Genomic DNA, 21,397 nt, shown 5'->3' on the forward strand with positions numbered 1-21,397 from the left:
AGAGTTGGCTTGGGACGCCAGGTCTGAGCAGCAGGGCCCCGGTTCGGATCCCACATGAGGGCCAGTGACACTGCCCTCTACAGCTAAGATGGTGAGCAACAGCTCGACCTGGAGCTGGGCTGCCGTGAGTCACCGGCGACGGCGTAGGCTGCAGCCCCTGCTGCAGTGGGCTGCCATAAGCTACTGTGTGTGGCCAGCAGCTAGCATGAGCAGCCGGTGTAAGCTGCCAAAAACTGCCATGAGTGGCTGTCCAGAGGCTGGCGACCGATCTGCCTCACCCAGGAAGAGCACAATGATAATACCAACATGGGCCAGTGAAGCAACGTCCTCCACAACTAGACTGAAGAACAAAAGGACAGCAACTTGGCTGTTCCCCTCTCCCAATTCCCCAATAAAAATCTTTTAAAAAAATAAAAAATAAAATTAAAAAAGGAAACCCTTGGAGAAGTTCCCATTTAAAATAGGAATTCTTTGATAATGTGATTTCCATATGTATATCTTTGAGTTATTGTGTATTGGATTTTCTTAAAGCAATAATTGCTTGCTTGCAGCTTAGGTGTCCCTGGATCTCAGATGCTGGCTTACCACCCCTCCCCTGCACGTGGCATCATAATGTGGCATTGGAGCCTCTGTCTCATAAGAGGTTGAAGATATACAAGAGGGCTCCCGTTAACAGTCTCTAGAGGCAAATGACTGGACAAAATTGAGGCCAGGGGGCTGGGCTGCCCTTTTCATGAAGCCCAGATGTCAGCATTTTGGTCTTGATGCAGTTTCTCCATGTGGTATAATAAAAATATATATTTGGCCTTTGTTCTTAGTTCCTGGCACAGAGCTCCTAAAACCCTTACCACTTCCTGAGTGATAGATGTATCTTTTATCATTCACAAGGAGCCCCGCTGGAGCACACCTGAGTCTATGCCAATGAGGTGACTCTTAGTGGGGCTCCTCAGTAGCTTTAGGATGAGGGCTGGTTGCCCGATGAATCAACTAAGTGGTTAGAGGGTTGGAACTTTCAACCCCCACCCCTCCACCTCTGGGCTGGAAATTTTCAATCACCAAAGGCCAAAGATTTAAACAATCATGACCATGTAATGAAACCCACATTAAAAACCCTAAACAACAGGGTTTGGAGAGCTTCTGGGTTGGTGAACACATGGAGATGCTGGGATGATGATATGCTGAGAGGGCATGGAAGCTCTGTGTTCCATTCCCCCCAATATCTTGCCCTAAGCATTTCTTCCATTTGGCTGTTCCTGAGCTGTGTCTTTTATAATAAAAGTGTAGTTGTAAGTAAAGTGGGTTGGTTTTTTTTTTTTTTGAGTTCTGTGAGCTATTCTATCAAATTATCAACCCTGAGGAGAGGGTTGTGAGAATCCCCAGTATAGCCAGGTAGCAGTACTGGTGGCCTGGGACTTGTGACTGGTGTCTGAAGTGGGGGTAGTCTTGTGGGACTGAGCCATTTAACTATAGGACCTGACACCAACTCCAGGTAGATTGTGTTAGGGTTGAGTTGAATTGCAAGATATCCAGTTGGTGTCAGAGAATTGAAGAATTGGTTGTGTCAGAAAACATCTTACACTACATTTCTTCTCTTGGTCTGGAATGAGTTCAGTTTACATTTTTTCCTTCTGAAGTGATCCAACTCCAAGCAGAAGCTGCCATCTCTGGAGACAGGATAGGGATCTCAGCTCAGCCTGGCAGTGGGGACGTGAATGGCAGCCTAGATGACCAAACAGGAAGTCAGTGTTAGGGCAATTGTGTGTCACACTGACCTTGGCCAGCCATGGGGTCATACCATCTTGCTGATGGTCAGATGCCTCATTCCCGCCTGAGATGCTCAGAGAGAGACCATGAACCCTGAAAAACACCACATTGTTTTGTGATGTCACCTCTGGAATGTTCTGAGTGTTTTGGTGACCAACTTCTGCATAGGACCTATACCTGGCACCTAACACTGGTATGCTTTTACTTGAGATAGAAATAATCATCTTAGAAAAGGTAGTAGGTGTAAGCATGTCTGCTCCCAAGGTTTTCAGAAGGCTCTCACATCAACTATAATACCTGTCTTAATTTCTGTTCAGACATTGCCACAGCTTCTTATCAGATACCATCTTCATGTTCTTTGAGACTTAGATTTTCATAATGTACATAATTGAGAAGAGGGGATAAGTGAGTAGAAAGTCCTCTGTTTTTCAGATGAGCAGTTGAGGCCCAGAGGATGGGCTGGAAGCACACATCTTATTTTCTTTTTTCCACAGCACTCGAGGCCACATTGTACAAGAAAAAGAGACACCGGATCTGAAAGCCTAGAAATTCCAATCAATGTGGTTCTACCTCAGGTAGGATAATCACAGAAGAATGTAACCTACCAGTTTTAGCCAAAATAACCCTCCTCTTTCAAAACTCTAGCAAGATGTTGTTGAATGAGCAGAGTACTCAGGACCTCAATTCTAGTTGTGGGTCAGCTGCCAACCAGCTGTGTGTCTGGGCCCGGGGTGGGGGGTGGGGGGAGTGTCATTTAGCCACTCTGGGCCTTGGGTCCCTCGTCACTTGAATGAGAAGGGTGAGTTGGGTGATCTGGTAAAACCGTCCAGCCCTAACACATGAAGTTTCCATGACATTCTGAAATAAGCCAATCTTTTCTAAATTCAATCTGGTAGTTGTTATGCAATCACCCTGGATTTCTAAAGAATTAGAACGGGGCTTGGAATCAAACGCATATGACTGAATCCATGAGGAGAAAACCTAATACAGACCCAGGAGTACAGGGCCATTTGGAGGTGTCAAGAGAATTAAGACCAGCTGTATACCACATATACAGAGTGTAAGGGGGTAGGCACAAGGGGTTCAGAACGGAGGCCAATGAATGGCTGTAGTCCTGACAGGTGGAGATTCTCAGGGCTCCCCCTCTAAGCAGCCGTTTCCTGGGTGGGTTCTGATTGCATTGTTTCCACTGCTGCTATGTCACAAAGGGGGCAGCCTTGCTTCTCCAGAGTCACCTAAGGCCCAGTTGGAAGACCATGGCGGTGCAGCCAGAGAGGCTGAAATGTAGGGTGGAGGAGTCCAGTGCAGAGGTAACTGTGTGAAAGCTCTGTCCAGGGATGTGTAGGGACAGGCTCGAGCACCAGTGGGCCATACGCCTCTCTATCTCTGTCTCTATCTCTATCTCTAGCTCTAGTTCTATCTCTATCTCTATCTCTATATATCTATATATCTATAGATAGATGGATAGATACATAGATATAGATATAGATGTGTATCTTTTCTTTTTCTAAAGCTCTATTGCAAGGATTTTCAGAAGAACACGATTAGAAAGAAAACCTTCAGCATTCTGTCAATAGGTGGAGGTAATTGTAGCGATCTAGGCAAATGTGTTCGGCAGGAGGAAGAAATACAGGACGAAAGGGCACTCTGGCTGTTGGTTTTCATGTTATCCTTATGACTTTGTAGTGAACAGCCACTTCTCTGTGTCAGCTCCTAAAGCTTAGAACAGAAGCGAACTTTGTCTCGACCATTAGACGGGCTGGCTTGCCACAGGGTCCCTACAGCTGTAGGAACCTCGTTTTAGGTCCGATTCTTTCCACATGAAATACGTATGTAGTTCCGTTGGCCACGACTCTTCTGATGGTTGGGTCATTCTCGGCCCAGATAAGTCAATCTTTGCTTTGCAAAGGGACAGGCAGAGGGTGCAGTGGATGTGGGGGGTGGGAATAGGGTTTGAAACGGTGGTCATGTGATGGAGGGATTTGAGAGTCTTCTGTCTACATCTAACACAACTCTCCCTGCCTCCTCCCAGAAACAGCCCCACATGGAGGAGGAGAGAAGGGAACGGAGCTGGGGAGTGGTGTAAAAAGCTTGAGCTTGTTTGGGGGCCTGTGCTGCAGGTCCCGGTGCAGCTGCTGGGGTCTAGGAGGCCATGGGATGAGGAGACCTGCTGCCTGGGCACGTGTGCCCCACATGGGCAGACATGGATTCATGGGTGCACCTGCCACGGAGACACAAATCATGCAGCAGGCCAAACACTGGCCAAGATGCTCCAGGGGTGCTGGGGGAGGGGAGTGGTGTCTATAAGTTTAGAGTGTGTGAACCGCGTCACCAGCAGGCCTGGGGGAAAGGACTGATGTGGTTAACAAGGGAGGAAGGACTCTTGGCTGCATACTGATTCCATCATGTGTCGGTCACTGGGCCATGCAACTGTGAGGTAGACATTGTGTCAGTCCGGGAACTGGGAACCCCACGAACCCCACTAGTAATGGCAGAGCTGGAGTCGGGGGCTTGGACTCAGGTCAACAACCACTCTGTCTGTTATGCCAGAAGCTGGACATATGCCACCTGGCCGGGCCAGGTAATGTCTGAGTCCTCTGCTTAGTCTCTTGCTTTTAGGAGACAGCGCTTCCCCTCCCGCATTTAACTGCGTGCCCCGAGCTGCCTGCATGGATCTGCCACACACTGCTTTAGTCTGGGACGAGTCCTCTGTTTCAGGAGGGAATTGGAGCAGCAGCTCTGTGTCTCCAGGAGGTGCCTCTGGCCTCCTAGCTCCCAACCCTGCTGAGCGATCAGGCTTCTCAATTACATTGCGAATGCCTGTGGTTCACTGTTTGTTATCACCCTGAGGTCTGTTCAGGTCTTATTGATTTACAGTTTTTCTTCCTCACCTTAAGTATTTGTGTTTTCTGATCTATTTCCCTCCAGCGCATTAACTTGCAAGCCATCCATGTTATTTCCTGCCCCAGCTAGCTGCCCTCCTGGTTCCTACTGTACAGAACGATTGAGTTCTCACAGGCATTTGCATTTCCCTACTGAGCACCATGTGTGAGTTTCAGAAGGTGTTGTTTACTGCTAGATCACTAATGGAGGATGGACGCCAGATCAGAATGAGCTCTGGACCCTCTTATGCCCTCGTATGCCCCCAGCTCCCTTTCCTCAATTTCCTTTGTTTGGGCTTGCTCTTCAGAAGCTATGGAACCCACTGACAATGCCCGTATCTCTGCAAATTTGAATAAACTGTTAGGAGGAAGATTTCATGAGATCCTGTGTTAAACAATTAGCTGAAACTACCATACATGATGGCATCTTTATAATTCTATCAAAATCAATCACATTGACCTGTGAATTATTTATGAAAACCAACACTGACTTTATCATGGTACCAGGGAACTGAGTTGATTTAAAATTATGATAATGAGCCTCAGCCTTGTCAGCCCATCTGGACATTAGTAACACATCTGGCTCTTCCAGCACCCTGGGCCTCTCAGCGCCAATGCCTGAAAAGCACCTCAGATGGATGAATGTTCTCTGATTGTAACCCCCTGTACTGGTGGCAAAGTAGGTGTTTAAAAACTTGGTCAGTAGGTTCGGAGACTACTGGGCATCGAACATCTCTTCTGCTCTGTGGTGGTCACACTTCTCCAGGGGTGGAGAGACCTTTTAGAGTGTCAGCGAAGCCTGGCTAGTCACTGCCCAGTTCTGTCCCCAAACCCGTTAGATGGGAGGCCACCAACCCCAGAAACCACTCCAGGAGGCCCCACTCAGAGAGTCCCGTTCCTTAGAAATCCCGTGACATCAGCGAGAGGCTTTGGTCTTATCGCTTTTCTCTTTGCCTCTTGCCCGACCCCCCGTTTTTCCCACTGGCCCCTCTTCCTCCATGCTGTCCACTTGCCAATGATCTGTCAAAGACACACCGTTGTTGGTCCTTCCAGGACCACTCACATTTAAAAAGAAGATGACAAAGAGGGCGAGGCCTGATCCTAAGGAAAGACTCCAACCTAAGGATGGACTCAGGCATCTGGGGGAGATGCTTGTGTCCAGGGCCTTTCCTGGATCCCCGGCATTAGCCCATCCTAAGTAACAACTGTGAGCACATCTCCTGGGGGCTGACTCCCTTGTCCACCTTCCTAACAAGGCCAGATGGGAAAGTATCATGACTCCCATGGCCAACTGTATTTCCCACCTGCAACCATCTTCATATCCCATTCTTCCATGAATAAGCCAATCTTTTCCTCTCCTGCCTACTGGTCTGTGTCCACATGTGAGGGCATTTCCCACAGATCAGGGAGGAGACAGTCCTTCTTTCAAGGGCTTTGGACCATGCTGCCATTGACTCTGCCTCCCAGGCTAGGAGAACTTTCAGGGGTGTTCCAGGAGCTTTTTTTGGTCTATATCTCTTATCAGGGCTCAAGGACATCAAGGGAAGATTAGTTTAGTTGAAGCCAACTAAAGCCAACCCAGTGATACCACTGGTCGAGGTGACCTACTGAGAAGGAACTGGCTTCAAACACAGGCTAAGGAGGCCTAGGATCTTGTAGCTCACCTGTCTGCTTAGCTTAGATGCTCGCCTTTTGGAAAGTCCTTTCGTAAAGAAGTATATTTAGTGTTTGTGATAGTGCTTTAGGCCAAGCATGTTTAAGCCTCACCAGCAGAACTGGCCATCTGTTTGGTCTTGGTGACAGCTCGCTTACCACCTTCTGGGCCTCTTGCAACAAGGAAGTAGGCAGCATGGCTACATTTGGGTTCATTTTAGAGGTGACATTCAGAGAAGCTAAGTGACTTTGTCAAGAGCACTCAAAGATGGGACTTTTGAGCCTAAAGTTACTGGTAATGTGGGGGTTCTCTACCTTCATTTGATTATAGGTTCAAGATAGTGACATGGACAGCACATATGGGGCATTCGTATGCAGGGGCAGCTTCCTTTAAGGCTATGCAGGTAACCTACAGTTTTGTGGAGCTGACATTGGGAATACCCCACTGTTATAGCATTGATATCATGCAGTGACAGCTCTGCTGTTTAAAAATATGGATTGCAATGAGGACATAGCTTTATCAGATAGACTACGTATATTAAGACAAAATGAAATCACCACTTTTGTAGGCCCCAAATGGTACAATGTTAACAATTTCACATATTTCAACCTAGTATCTCCTCCTTGCCTCTCAGTGCATTTTGGTTCATTCGTTCATTGGCAAGGGCTCGTTATGCCTCTGCCATACATGAAATGTGCTTTTCTGGTGTTCAGGACTAGGGATGTCAAAAAGATGAGGGAAAGTCACTGTCCTTAGAGAATTGAAACTTATTCATCTGGGGAGTGACGGGACAGAACATGAGAGAACCACTGCAACGTAATGGTATCAGCAGGTGCAAAATAAAACACCTAGGCGTTGTGAAGAGCTAGTGGAAGTATGCAGTTTGGAGTCAGATATCATGGGTTTAAACCCTGGCTCTGCCCCCTTGCTGGCTTTGGGATCTGAGGTAGAGCCATAGTAGCTCTTTTTGGTGGGATATTACATGTGAGTATGGACATCAATTAACACACTGTCACATAATAGCCATTCAGTAAGTGTTATTTCCTTTTCCTTGTTCTATAAATCTTTTTCCAAGGAAATACTAAGCAACTTCTCTTCCGAACCCACAGTACATCATTGCGTATCTGTAGCTCTCTAGAAACAAAGAAAACGTCTTTTTCTATTTTTGAACTCTACAACAAACTTTCTGAAATAGGACAGATGTTAATAAGGCTTCTGTGGATGGTTGTACAGGTTGTGCACTGCAACAACAGTTGTAAATGGCACCGTCTAAAGTTCGTCATTGTGCAACCTGCACAAACATATGGGGTGGCTCTGAATCATGTTAGCCACCCACATATTCTATACATGGAAACACAGGCGTAGAAATGAAGTGATCTGAAAGGTCATGCACTCATACAGTACAGACCCGGAACTTTCTCCAGGTTTTATCATGTCCGGTCCCCAGGTCCCCATACCTTATTGCCTGCATTAATGTTTGTGGCACTTTGATCTCTCTCACTTGCACCAAGAAATAATTGGTGCTATTCACTGATTTTTCAAGTTGACTGGACATTCCCTGAGGGCAGGATCTGAGAACAGATGCTAAATTAATGCTAGCTGACTCACTAACATAATTGTGGAGGAGGAATTTTTACAAGAACATTCGGAATGGAAGTAGATTAGGGTGAGGCATTTCCACAAGGCTTAGAAAGACCTTTCCTTTGAGGACCACGTCCAGCTGGTCTGATTGGCACTGGGGAAATACCACGGGACAGAAAGAATTTGTCTTGGCATAATGTTTCCAAGGGTCAGTCGGGATCCTTGGCATATCTGAAATGCCTGTATATTTAGTATTGTTCCTTAAATCTTCGCATTTTCATAAATAGAGAAGGTGCTGCTTAGTTTTGCCTCATCTTGGATAATATTGGATGTCTTTGTGTTCTGTATTAGAAACCAGGCCATGAGGCAACGCTGGACCTGGCTGCCTTGGTCCTGTCTGGGGGTGGGAGGAAAGATAGTAGGGCTCAGTCATAAGAGGGGGTTCTGGTTTCCTGGGTAAGGAAGTAAAGCCTATTAGTTCACCAACATTTTGGGGACCAGGTGCTCTGGGCATGGAATAGAGAAGACCACAGGGTCTGCCCGGGAAGTGCTGACCATTTAACGGAGGGGACCAGGTGTCAACATGGTTGGTCAAAGAGGGCTGCTGGGGCACATTGGTGCCCATTTACAAACCTGGATCCGTTGGACCAGAGGAAGTTAGAGTAAGAGGGCATTTAGATATAATGCCACTGAGCCTTCATTATACACAAGTGGAAACCAAGGTAAGAGGGTGAGAAGGTGTGACCAAGGTCACCTGATGGCATGTGTAAGGACAGGACCCAGAGACACAGGTGGTCCATAGCTAGGGACCCACCACTGCAGGCTAAGTTGTTATTTATTGCATTTCTGTTGAGGGGACAGTCGAAAGTTTGCTGGGTACTCAGTTCAGATTGTGGATATAGAATAATCACAGCTGACTAGGGTGATTTCAAAGCCATCACGGATACTCTGCACAGGCATAAAGCGTGAGTGGTTTTTCTTTGGATGTTCAGCTGGATCAAGAAGAGTATCTCTCTGATTGAAATCAAACAGTCCTAAGAAAAGGAATGAGGCAGCCAGGGAAATTTGAACACTGACTCAGTATTTGCTGATACTAAGAGATCATTGTTAAATTTTAAAAGGATGATAACGGTATTGTGGTTTTCTTTAAAAGATATACATTGATGTATTTTTGTAGATACAATGACTTAGCTTTCAAATAACCCAGTGGAAAAATAAATAAAATGAAATAACCTAGTGCCAAGGGGATGGCACCGGAATTGGGTGATGGTATATATGAAAAAAGTGTGACCTGGATTTGCTAGCTGCCGGATCTAGGTGGTGGGTATATGGAATAATATACCCATCTAATACTTGCTAGATTATTCTCTCTCTGTTTTATATTTGTTTGAGATTTTCCATAATAAAAAGTTAACAAAAAAGTGTCTTGACCCCCAAAGTACTGAAAATCCTTTGATAAATCCATGGCAACCTCCCGTGTGTGTTCTTCACACTTGTAAGTTCAAGAAGTCACTGGGGCCAGCCGAGTGGCTCAGTTGGTTTTGAGCTCTGAGCAACAGTGGTTCAATTCCCGGCCCAAGCTGAGCTGCCCCTGAGCTGCCAACAGGCTCAGCTAAAAAAAAAAAAAAAGTTCAGGGAGTTAGAATTGGGTTTGTGACTTAGTATGTGACTGACACTGGTTATTTAACTTCTCTGAATTTCAGTTTCTCTGTAAAATGGGAATAATAATAATAATGTCAGTGTTGTGAGGATTAAACGAATTTGGTAGGTAGAATGCTCAGCTCAGGGCCTAACACAAAACTGAGGCTCAATATTTGTTTTCTTCTTCCCTTTTCTTCTCCATGTTGGGACATGTACCATTGACTAAAACCACATTTTCCATAGTAATGTTGCCGAGAGCAAGAGTCTGCTGAGACGGAGCCGTCATTGTTTCCAGTCTGAGGATGGAGAGGACCTCTCCAGTTTTACTCCTTTTTAACCTTGGCTAATGATCCCAGAAATCTGGATCAAGGGAACTTAAATTTCTGAGGACACAGTGTGGGCTACCCACAGTGAGGTTCATTCTGATCATAGGTTCAGTCACAAGAGCCAGCGTGCTTTCCCAGCTGAGAAATATAAAAACCAGGGAGGCTGGATTTAAAATAAATAAGGCTCTGATTGCAGAATGCCTTCACATCCTCACTATCTGGAAGATTAAGCACATCCTTATAAAGTTAATGACATGTGCTTATTGCAAAGTTAACGGCATAGAACTGTGCCTTCTATCTATCTAGCTCTTTGGGTCTTAAAGTATTATAACCAACTTTATACCCTGCAAATTATATTCTCTATATATGCATATATGATATATATGTATATATAGATAGATGATAGACAGATGTTGATATAGATATAGATATATGGTAGATGACTTCTTTTCTAGCTTGTCTATCTGTAAAATTGTGAAAATAACCTAAGAAATAAGGAATTGATATTTGGAGAGCCTTGCAATGCACTTGGATCACGTGCTTTTGGTGTATTTAGAAGTAGTTATCATGGTCTTATTTTTACTGAAATTTATTGCTACGGCCGTTGCCTCTTCTCCAGGATGCATTCCCCTGGCTTACCACTTTTTGAATACATGTCAGAATGCTTCCCTTAGTGAAACCTACTTTTCTCGATAACAATACCTTACATTTCTATGGACCTGGCAGTTTTAATAGCACTTGTACATTCGTTATCGCATTTATCTTCACGCGGTGTTGGAAACTGAGCAGGGCACGTATGATTTCCACTCAACAGGCACATTTCACTGATTTTTCCATGTTGGAAGGTGCCTTTAAGATCATGGAGTTTGACTCCCTCTTTGTCACTAGTGGAAAATCTGGGTCTCAGAGAGGGTGGAAAGCTCTTCAGTTTCACAGTGCCCATCAGTGACAGAACCAGGGCGAGGGTCCTTGAAACCCCAGCCTTGACATCTCAGCCTTTTGAACTCCGGTGTAACTCCCACCTGGGACATCTGCATATTCGACCTGGCTTAGAGCCATCCCAACCACCTGCAGCCAGAATCACCTAAAGGAGCTGTGAGAAATACAGATTCCTGGACCAAAGCCAGGCTGCGAGACTCAACCTTGCAAGTAGGAAACTGGCACTGAAAATGCACTCCGGTGGTTCTTCTGTGCTGGGAAGTGTGCTCGCTACTGATTTGTTGGCTCTAAGCCCTGGAGGCCCAGCCGCTTTGCATGCGGTGGTCTAGAGGCGCATGGCTGCCGTCGCAAATTCGTTTATGAGCTGTTGGGTATCCCCTGCTGTCTCCCTTACCACATGCTGAACGCTCACTGCGCAGTGATATGCCTGTGACGGTGCATTTCCTTTCCAAAATTATCAGCAGGACTCTGCTTTAAAAAGAAAAAAATAGGTTAAGGTATACAAAACAACATAGTGATTAGACATTTACATAAAGCGATCACCCCAACAAGTCTACTACCCATCTGACACCATACATAGTTATTACAATGTTAGTGACTATATTCCCTATGCTGTACTTTACATCCCCATGACTATTTTTTTAATTATAGTTGACATTTAATATTATTTTATATTAGTTTCTGCTTTGTGTTGGTAGCTGTTAAAGGGGCTGCTGGCAGGACAGACTCAGGGGTGACTAAGAGTGGACAATGAGCTTGAATGGAGCGAGACAGCAGGGGAGGCTGACCAACAGCACTGCCGTTTTGGACATGGCAATTTGGGGGTCTGTGGGGTGATTCATGCTTCTGCTGTGCCCAGGCCGATGGTGGGTACCCATCTGCAGCTGGGGTAGCTGGAGAGCAGTGTGTCTTCCTCCGCTCTGGTGACAGAATTGTGCCCGAGCCCACGCTTGGTGCTTTTTTGGACATCACCTCTTTTAATCCTAAAAATATCTCAGTGACACAAGGCAGGAGATGCAATCATCCCAATTTGAAAATGTGAAAACTAAAGCTCGAATAATTTGCCCGTCTTCTTGAAATTAGTAAAATAGTGGGGCCAGGACTCAAAATATTTGGTTGACTCCAAAATCAATGCCTTTAACCTCCACAATATATAGTTCATTCTCATGATGGATGGTTTATATTTGTGAATTTGCCTGAACTTTTCCGCCTCAAACTTGTTTGTAACCCTGAAATCAATACTCAGGGCACTTTCGTGGTCATTCATGGACATGCACAGCGTGGTGACACATTTGAGTTACGTGATGCACGTTTTCCATTGAGGAGCCTTTTGTTTCTGCTCTCACACCATGAAATAGTGTCCTTATCACAGTTTATTTAGTGCCACGTTTCTGTGCTTTTTGTTGGTGATTTCACTGTGTAAAACGGCCCTCAAGTGCAGTGCTGATGCGCTGTGCAGCCGAACATGCACAAGAGGCTGTGTGTGCCTTGCAGAGAAAACAGGTGTGTTAGATAAACTTTGTTCAGGTGTGAGTCATAGCGCCGTTGGCAGAGTTTGATGTTAATGAATCAACAGTACCTACGAAACAAGGAGTCTTTCAACAGAAACAGACATGAAAAGGTCATGTGTTGAATGGCTGATGGAAATGTGGCCAGGGGCTGGCAGGAGCCTAACTTTATATTACTCCTAGCAGCAGCGGTTCTGCATTCACTAACTCAAACTTGGCGATTTTATAGAACCAGGATTACAGGGGATAATAAGCATCGACCGTATCTCCTTGTGAGGACCCCAAGAGGGAGGCCAAGTGCGCAGGTGCCTCCCGTGGCCGGTCCAGACCAGGCTCTCAGACTGGGTTCATTGTGGGGTCCTCTGGCCTGTCCCCTGGCCAGCCAGCCCTGGGTGTGTCCGCTCCTCTACTAACTCCGGGCTTCCCTGTTCTCTCCCACAGAGGGGCACAGCCGAGCCCTTCCTCAGGCTCCACAACTTGTACGCCAGCCCGCGCTGCGCCCGGCAGGCCGCCCTGCCCAGGCCGAGCCGCAGGGTGGTCAGCCAGCACTCCTACCCGCTGAATCGCTTCTCCTCCGTGCCGCTGGACCTCATGGACCGCCCCACCTCCCAGGCCGACCTGGAGCTGGACTACAACCCTCCCCGCGTGCAGCTCAGCGATGAGATGTTCGTCTTCCAGGACGGGCGGTGGGTGAACGAGAACTGCCGCCTGCCGTCGCCGCACTTCTCCCCGCCGCCGTCCTTCCACCACAAGCTGCACCACAAGCGGCTGGCCCGGGAGCACGTGCTGCAGGAGGAGAACAAGGCCCTGCGCGAGGAGAACAAGGCGCTGCGCAGGGAGAACAGGCTCCTGCAGCTCTTCTGGGAGGAGCAGAAGGCCCCGCGGGGCCACGAGGAGGGCAGGGCCGCCAGCCCGGCCCAGGAGGGGGCGCAGAAGGACGCCCCGCAAGCGCACCGCGGCGCGGAGGGCAGCGCCCTGCAGCTCCTCAGGGAGGAGAACCGAGCGCTGCAGCAGCTGCTGGAGCACAGGAAGGCCTACTGGGCACAGACCGACGACAAGGCGGCCCCCGCGGAGGGAAGCAAGCCGGTGCCCTCGCCCCACGAGGAGCCCCACGGCTCCGGGCTGCTCACGGACCCGGGCGCCGGCCTCCCCGCCCCGTTCGATGAGCTCAAGGGGCCCCCAAGCCCCCAGGAGGACCTCAAGACGCTCTGCGCCCTGCGCGAGATGGTCAGCAGCCTGGCCGGGCCCTCCGCGGAGGACGAGCCGAGCAAGGCGGGCCCGGGCCTGGCCGACGGCAGCCAGACCTTGGAGCTGCTGAGAGAGATGAACCAGGCGCTGCAGGCCCTCCGCGAGGAGAACCAGAGCCTGCAGGCCCTCCGCGAGGAGAACCGGCTCCTGCAGGAGGAGAACCGGGCCCTGCACGTGCTGCGCGTGGAGCGCAGGCTGTTCCAGGAGGAGAACAAGGCTCTGTGGGAGAACAACAAGCTGAAGCTGCAGCAGAAGCTGGTCATCGACACGGTGACCGAGGTCACCGCCCGCATGGAGATGCTCATCGAGGAGCTCTACGCCTTCATGCCGGCCAAGAACAAGGAGCCCAAGAAGCCCAGCAGGGTCTGAGGCCGCCGGGGCGCCCAGCGGCAGGCACCCAGCTGGGGGCCCCGAGCAGCCGGCCAGAGGACAGCCCCTGCCTTCCTCGCCTTCACCCACCAGCTCGTGCCAGTTGAAGAGCAGAGTTATCCGCCCTTCCTGAACTCAGAGAAGTAATAAAGCCATGAGGAGGCTGGGGCCAGTGACCCAGTGTGCTGCCCTGCCTGGTTTGTCCTTGCCTTTTGATTTTTTAGAGCAGTTTTTAGGTTCACTGCAACATTGAGCAGAAGGTACAAAGATTTCCCATGTGCCCTTTGTTCTCCCCATATGCATATGGGGGGTTCTGAAAGTATATTCCTTAAAGTGCTCTGAGAAAATGAAGGTTTCCATGCTGCTGCAATCCTCTCTGGCAGATTTATAATCATACTCCGACTTAAAGGGTTTGAAGAAACCTGCTGAGCTTTGATGCATCCAGAACAGCCCAGTTTTATTCGATCTTGAAATCTCTTTGTATCTCACCCTGCTTGGGTCACCCAGTTTGGGAAGCGGTGCTCTGTGCCCTCCCTGACCCCGGGCTCACCTCCTTACCCCTGGGTGCCCTCTGCTTACTCATGGTTCACACTTCCCAGGTGGATGTAAGGTGTGGGGTATGTGGCAGCCAGGACCACTGGAGGGAGGTGCAGAGGTTCAAGACTTGGTGTCCTGGGCTTCAATCCCCATTTCAAAGTTGGACACGTGTTAGAACCAAGAAGTTGAAAGAACCGTCAGGTGCCTACAGAAGGGAGCTGGACAGGTTGCCAAACTTTGCCATATGGTGGAATTGCCTCAGGGTCTTTGAAAAATACTGATGCCTGGGCTCCACCCCCAGACATTCTGATTTAATTGGCATTGGATACAACTGGACATCGGTAGGGTTCAAAGTTTCCCAGGTGATTGAAACACGCAGCAAGTTGAGGAATCACTGTGGTGAGGTGAATTAAGCCACCTGATTCTCAATATAATGCTCCATTCACTGGCAATGGGTGCAAGTGAGTAGAGACATGTGAGGGAAAGGGGTTTACCCATGTTGCTCATGGGAAAACGGATCGTTGTGACGGATGTGAGTTTGAGACTGGAATATCCTCACTCCTGATCCACTGTTCATGCTGGCTATTATAGGATGCTGAGCCAAGGAAAACTCCAGAAGCTGAGCCAAGGGCAATAGCCCACACCCATGGAGCTCTTTACCAATCGCTTTCCCACTTGATGTGACCCCTGACCCCAGTATCTGTGAGGTGGGCATTATCATTGTTTCTACAGCTCTGAGAACTGGAACGCCAAGGCGTTGCCAGAGGTTATTTATAAGTCAGCTAGGAAAAGCCACAATGGGACTTCAACGCAGACTTAATGACGGCAGATAGCAAATCCTTTCTATCAGATCACATTGCCAAGTAAACCTGGTCTCTGGAAATTGAGTTTAAAAATAGTTTCGGTGCCTTTTTTCTAGATTTAGAAAGTTGTGGAGTCTTATCCAAAATGGCATCATAAATTCCAGATGAGGGAGAACAATGATAGGAATATTTTCTCTCTCTAGCAGGCGACTACACGTTTAATCCACACACAAGGGCAGGAGCCCGATGTGCACGAGGCTGAGTAATGTATTCCCCTGTTGCCACCCAAAGCTGATTAATAGGACATTGTTGCTAATGGGTCTTTGGCCCTTGGCAGTTTTTTTCCTCCTGAATTTGGTAAATACATCATGTAGGGAATCATGAAATACCATACTTTGTTTAAGTCAATGTAATAACCCCAGGGTGCAGGGATTTTTTTCATTTTTGTTTTTTTGATGAAACCAAATTGGTTTCTGTGAGACTAGACAACTGGAAGACAAAAGACACACTCGCCCCAGGTTTATGTTACAAATATGTAACTTGGATTAATCTACATAACAGCAGTCGGAGGCTTTCTTACAAGCTGAGGGAGCTCAGGGGACTGAATACTATTTAACAATGTCAACTTTCTCTGTCAGACTCTAATTGGGTGAAAAATTAGCAAGAAGAGCCATAAAACGTCATTTTTTATGGAGAAGGGGAGATTTACTTCAAAACAATGTTTCATTGTATGGTACAATCCATCACAGATCAGGTAACGCTCAGTGGACGCAAACCTACTAAATGAAATGAATGAAATTTAATTCTTTAAGCATATCTGCTCCTTTTTCATCTCTCTCCGTGTCTGTTCCTGGTGCAAACTTAAGTCCTTCTCTAATGGCTAAAGCTGTTTTCGTGGGGCAGGTTTTGTCTCCAGGCCTTTAAGGTTTGCCTTTAGAGAGCTAAGCCTTGTGCCTTTTCTTGTCTCTCCTGGTGGCCCTGGGCTTGGCTGGCTGGTATTCTTGGTTGCTGGGGTCAATGAGGACCCTCCCACCAAACTGCCTGAATCCTACCCATGCGCCTGTCTAGTGCCCATAAACTGAGGGTCAGGTGGAATACAGAAGACTCACAACCTAAACCAACTGGCTAGTTAATGGATGCCAAAAGCTCCCTGAAATTAGTTCAGGGAAGGGATTCCAAGAGGAAAACCGTGTATGCAGGGAGAGTTGTCCTGAGTTTAGCGGAGAGCCAACAGTAGGAACCAGAAACAAAACAATCCTGAAGAAAATCTTGTACGCTTTCGTGTGCGAGACTCTGTTCTTGAACTTTTCCCTTTTCTAAGGACTTTTCATAAGACGGAGTGACCGCCATCTCCATGGATGCTTGCTGGAATTCAGTGTTAGGTTGGGCAGTACGGCAGGCAGCTAGCTGGGTCCAAGGTACCTTGGGACAAGGTGTTTAGTAACTACCTGTGTTGCCAGGTGGTTGTGATGAATCGTTTCTGGTCATGATTGGATCGTGGGTGCCAAAGCCCAATCACCTCCCACCTTGCTTTGTCTCTAGTAAACATCATCTCCTCTGCATAGCTGTACACCAGCTGTGTGGACTGCAGAGTCAGACTGGGTACATATCTCAGCTCCCCGCTTACTGTGTGACTTTAGGAAGCCACTGAACCTTTCTGTGCCATGGTTTCTTAGAGGAAACAATGGCACCTGCTTCTATCAGTTAGCTACTGTTGCATCATATAACCCCATTCCAATACTTACTGGCTTAAAACTACAACCATTTATTATTTAGGCTCAGCTGAGCAGTTCTGGTCCCAGTTGGGCTTGCTGATACCTGTGGTCAGCCGGCAGGGGGTTTTACTTCCAGTGGTTGGCTGACTTGTCAGTTAAGGCCCTTTGGGTCTCCTCCATGTGGTATCTCATCCTCCAGCCAGTTACCCGAAACTTAGTCTCATGGCAGAGGCAAAGATCCAAGAGAGAGAGAGCCATGTGTGCAAGGCCTCCTGGAATCGAGGCTTGGAACTGGTCTGTCCTCACTTTTACTGGCCACATTCTGTAGACAAAAACAAGGCATATGTTAATGGGCTTGCATTTATTCAGTTACTAAATGATTTGCCAGATATTTTATGAACACCTAACTATGTTCCAGGCTCTGTTCTAGGTCCTGGGGACTCACTGAGGGGAAGAGCAGACATGGAATTTACGTTCTAGTAGGGGGGACAAACAATAAACAAGTAGTCATATAAGCAAGATGATCTTAGCTAGTGCTAACTGCTGTGCAGAACAAGAGGAAAAGAGCTGCCAGACTAGAGTGTGTGGTGGTTTAGACAGGATTGTCAGGAGGGGCCTCTCGGAGACTTCGCGACGAGGTCTGAGCTGTGCAGTTGTTTAGCTGTATCCCCCTGTACAGAATTCCTACTGATGTGATGGGAAGGTGTGGGGGAGGGGTCATTCTGTAGTCCTGTAGTGTCAGCCTTTCGGTGACCTTCACAACTGCTTCTCAGTCTTTCCCCCTCTTTAGGTGGGACAGAGGGCCAGACGGAGCTGGAGTTGGGCATTTTCCTTCCCCAAGGTAGGTTAAGCTCTGGTAAAATAATTTCTTTTGAGGGCAAGCCTTGTTCAAGAGGACAGATGCTCTGGTGTCTTTCAAAATGGCTACTTCCCCCTCCCCCTGCTAGAAGAATGAGTGTGTTTTTCTCTGATCCCCACAGTGAGAAACTCCACTGTGAAGAGTGTGAGGTCCCCCATGACTGGGACCCTCTCAGAGTTGCCCACACTGAGCCTCCAGCAATTCATCAATTACAGTTCAGATTTTCCGGCCCCAGCCCTGGTTCTCATGGACGCTTCTGCTCTAGTCAGTTGTGATTCTCGGTATCCCCCTTTCTGTTTCTCCAATTTGGGGGCAGTGGTTTTCCCTATGACTTCAAATCTCTGAAGTCTAAGAAGAACTGATGATGTTCAGTTTGTAAAAGGTTTTTCTTGTGAAAATAGATGGGAATGAAACTTCCAAGGTCCTTACATCCCGGACTGGAAACCAGGAGCCAGAAACCCCCTCTGAGATATCTGAGCTGAGATCTGAACGAAGAGAGGGGTCTGCTGTGTGAGGAACCAGGGGGACTTTTCCTGACATAGGCAGGGGACTGACACATTTAAAGGCCCTGAAGCAGGACCAGCCTGGCATGGAGGCCAGTGCGGTGGGTTCGAGAGGGAGGCTGGGGCTAGATCTTGGAGGACTGAAAAGCCATGGTGGGAAGGCAGGAGGTCTTACATTTTAAATGCAAACATTGACCTTGGAGATATAAAGAGAAAAGATTAAATGGCATGCTCCTGACTATTCTGCACATATTAGAGATACAGGATTGACAGTAGGCATTCCTCACGTCATTTCCTTTTTATGTGTCTCCCAGCACAATAACATGTGATCCAAACAAGCAGAGTGGAGCAGGACCCTTATTGGCTGATGGGGACCCCTCATTCCAGGAAAGGAGCTTGTGCAAAGCCTGGGCAAAATCTGATTTGTGACCTTGGTTAGGCCTTATCTGTGAGGGTGACTGGGAGGACGGAGGGCACCCCATCCTGCCATCGCCTCCTCCAGATGAGCAGCTATGGCCTCAGGAGGTTGGTTAGGTGGCTCCCCGGGAATGAGCTCATTCAAGTGACCACACTGTGGCCCTCACAGTCATCTGCCCTGTTGTTGGGGTGAGATGAAGCTTCGGGCTCAGAACAGTGGCCCTGGGCCCGCCCACAGACTCCACCTGCATCTGCTGGTCTCCAGAGGTCAGCCCTTCAGCTGCTGAAATGGTTCTGATGGTAATTGGATTGTCCTGATGGCAGAGGGTGTTTTCCTCACCTTGACCAGGTGCTCCTAGGAAAGTTGAATGTATTTAAAAATCTGGGTTAGACAAGCAAGTGCCAGGGAAATTCAATCTACACAAAGATCACATGCAGGTTCTTCAGGTGAGAGGACTGTTTTATTCCCAAAGAGTAGTTTAATTTTTCTTTCTGAACGATTTGAATCATGCCCCCTCCCCGGGGGATGGCGGTGTTTCATCTCACTTCTCTTATCTGTATCCTGTACACTGATTTATCTTTAAGTGTTTTGAGTGACAAGTCTGCCATCAGTTACTTATAGAAATCATTTTGCAGACTCATTTTAGTTCTTGCAGTTGCTTATTCATCTCAGTATTTCTTTTCTCATTTTAATTCCATTATTTCTTTATCCTATCACTCTTCTTTGTTATGTTAAACCTTTCTGCAATATTCTAGGAAATTATTTCATTCTCTCTGAAGCGTGTCCTGGCACTGTAGACTTTATTCCTTTGAGTTTTCTGCATGACCCACCTTCCCAATCTCTGGTCTCGAGAATGTTGGGGTTTGCTCCCCACCTTCTTCCCAGTGGGGCATGTGAGGCTTGTGGGGAGGTGTGCCCCTGCCACTGGGAGCACAGTCCACTCTCTAAGAGTACAACCAAATTCTCAAGGGAAGACCCCTTTCTGCCTCTTCCAGCTTCTGGGGGCTCCAGGCGTTTCTTGGCTCATGGCCACATCACTCCAATCTCCTCTTGGAGGAGGAAGAGACTGCAGTTCTCTGTGTCTGTGTCTTTTCTTGTGTTTCTTATAAAGACTTCTCATTGGGTTTAGGGCCCATCTGAGTAACCCAGGGTGATCTCATCCTGAGATCCTATCTTAATTATCTTCATAAAGACCCTTTTTCTAAATGAGGTCGACTTCATAGATTCTGGGGGTTAGAACATGGACATATTTAGGGGAGGGGGCACCATTCAACCCACTAAAGTGTTTGTCTCTCTCTCAACTTGCTGTCTTGGGCTGAAATTGCCACTGTTTAGAGACAACCAAAATTTAAGCACTATACCTCTAGAGGGCTCTTCTTAAAAGGGAAAATATCCCTGAGAAAGGTCCCCCGAATGTTTAATGCCTATTAGTACAGGGTAGAGAGCAGGATACTGGGGGACGGGATAGATGAGGCCAATTTTAGTAAAGCAATAAGATACAGGAATGATCTGGTACATGGGCCTATGGGGCTAAGGACTGGATTGTGTTTAGTTGGGGACCTTGGGTCCCCAGCAGACTGGACCTAGGAAAGGGCACTCTGAGTGAGAAGTTAGGAAGCCAAATGTAGATTTTGACATTCCTATCTTTGCATATTTATGCTGGGCTCACTTTCGGGGAGTCCATAGGAAAACTGCCCATCTTCTTGTTCTCATCTGTTTATTCCTGGATCGCCCCATAGCAAATGTGGAGCCTGCAGTGGAACTGAGTTGGGCTTTTAGGGCACGAACAGGATGTCAATAGCCACTTAACGCATCATGAAACATAGGTCCACAAGATGAGCGTCACATGCCTAATGAGTGGAAACGTCTACAGACCTCGGATTCCCAGGCAAATGTTTCCCCTACTACATTTTGTTGTCTCTAATGATTTCAGAGCGTTTTCGGAATATGTTTCATGTATACAAGCCTTTCGGTTAGAATTGGAGTTTATTTAGACAACCAGTTGACATCACGACATCCAAAATTTGTAGAGATCCCAATGGTGTACATTGCTTGTTCCCGGGGACTATGGTTTTGACCTCCCTATTATATCTTGACTATTGCTTACATGAATGAACAAATGGATAAAACATTTAAATCGACCTTCCCTTTAAGGATTTTACATGTTTGCCCCATGTAAGAACCAAGGTTAGCAAATAGAGCCCGGAGGAATGAAAGTCTCATTTTAAGCCTCTTATTTCTATTCATAAGGGGACCTCAGGTCTTCTAACAGGATTGTCAATGCAGTTTGTTCCATGAGCTGGGTAATCACTTTGTAGTCTGGAGCCAGACAGAATGAGTTCAAATTCTGGCTATTCCATGAAATTCGCTGGGGGTTTTGAGACTAATTACTTAACTACTGGAAGACTCAGTTTCCGCATCTGTCAAAGATGGTAGGGGCAGTAATAGTTGCTATCTCTCAAGGCTGTCGGTAGGACTAAACAAAGCAAACTTCAAGGGCTCAAGCTTTCAGTAAGTGTTCTTTGTCAGGCTTTCTCTCAGGAGCAATGCTAGTCACCAGGGAGTTAGTTGGTCAAGGTCAGATGGGTTGAAAGGACAGGGAGCATTTGGTCAATATGCTGCTCTCCAGGCTGGGGTTGGGATAAGGAGG

At 47.4% G+C, this 21,397-nt stretch overlaps 1 protein-coding gene across 2 annotated transcripts; it reads left to right on the plus strand.

The window, feature by feature from the left end:
• Window positions 1-1,882: 1,882 nt before the first annotated feature.
• Window positions 1,883-13,912, plus strand: CBY2 (chibby family member 2). 2 transcript variants are annotated; one of them, XM_019650310.1, is made up of 3 exons: window positions 1,883-1,957; window positions 2,259-2,339; window positions 12,737-13,912. In XM_019650310.1, exons 1-3 carry the CDS (start codon window positions 1,883-1,885, stop codon window positions 13,910-13,912), a joined length of 1,332 nt encoding a protein of 443 aa, XP_019505855.1. The 2 variants fall into 2 exon arrangements, with proteins under 2 accessions (XP_019505855.1, XP_019505856.1); XM_019650311.1 differs by lacking the exon at window positions 2,259-2,339.
• The last annotated feature ends 7,485 nt before the right edge of the window (window positions 13,913-21,397 follow it).

This window comes from Hipposideros armiger, unplaced genomic scaffold (assembly GCF_001890085.2).
Source record: "Hipposideros armiger isolate ML-2016 unplaced genomic scaffold, ASM189008v1 scaffold_139, whole genome shotgun sequence".
NCBI classification, from domain to species: Eukaryota; Metazoa; Chordata; class Mammalia; order Chiroptera; family Hipposideridae; genus Hipposideros; species Hipposideros armiger.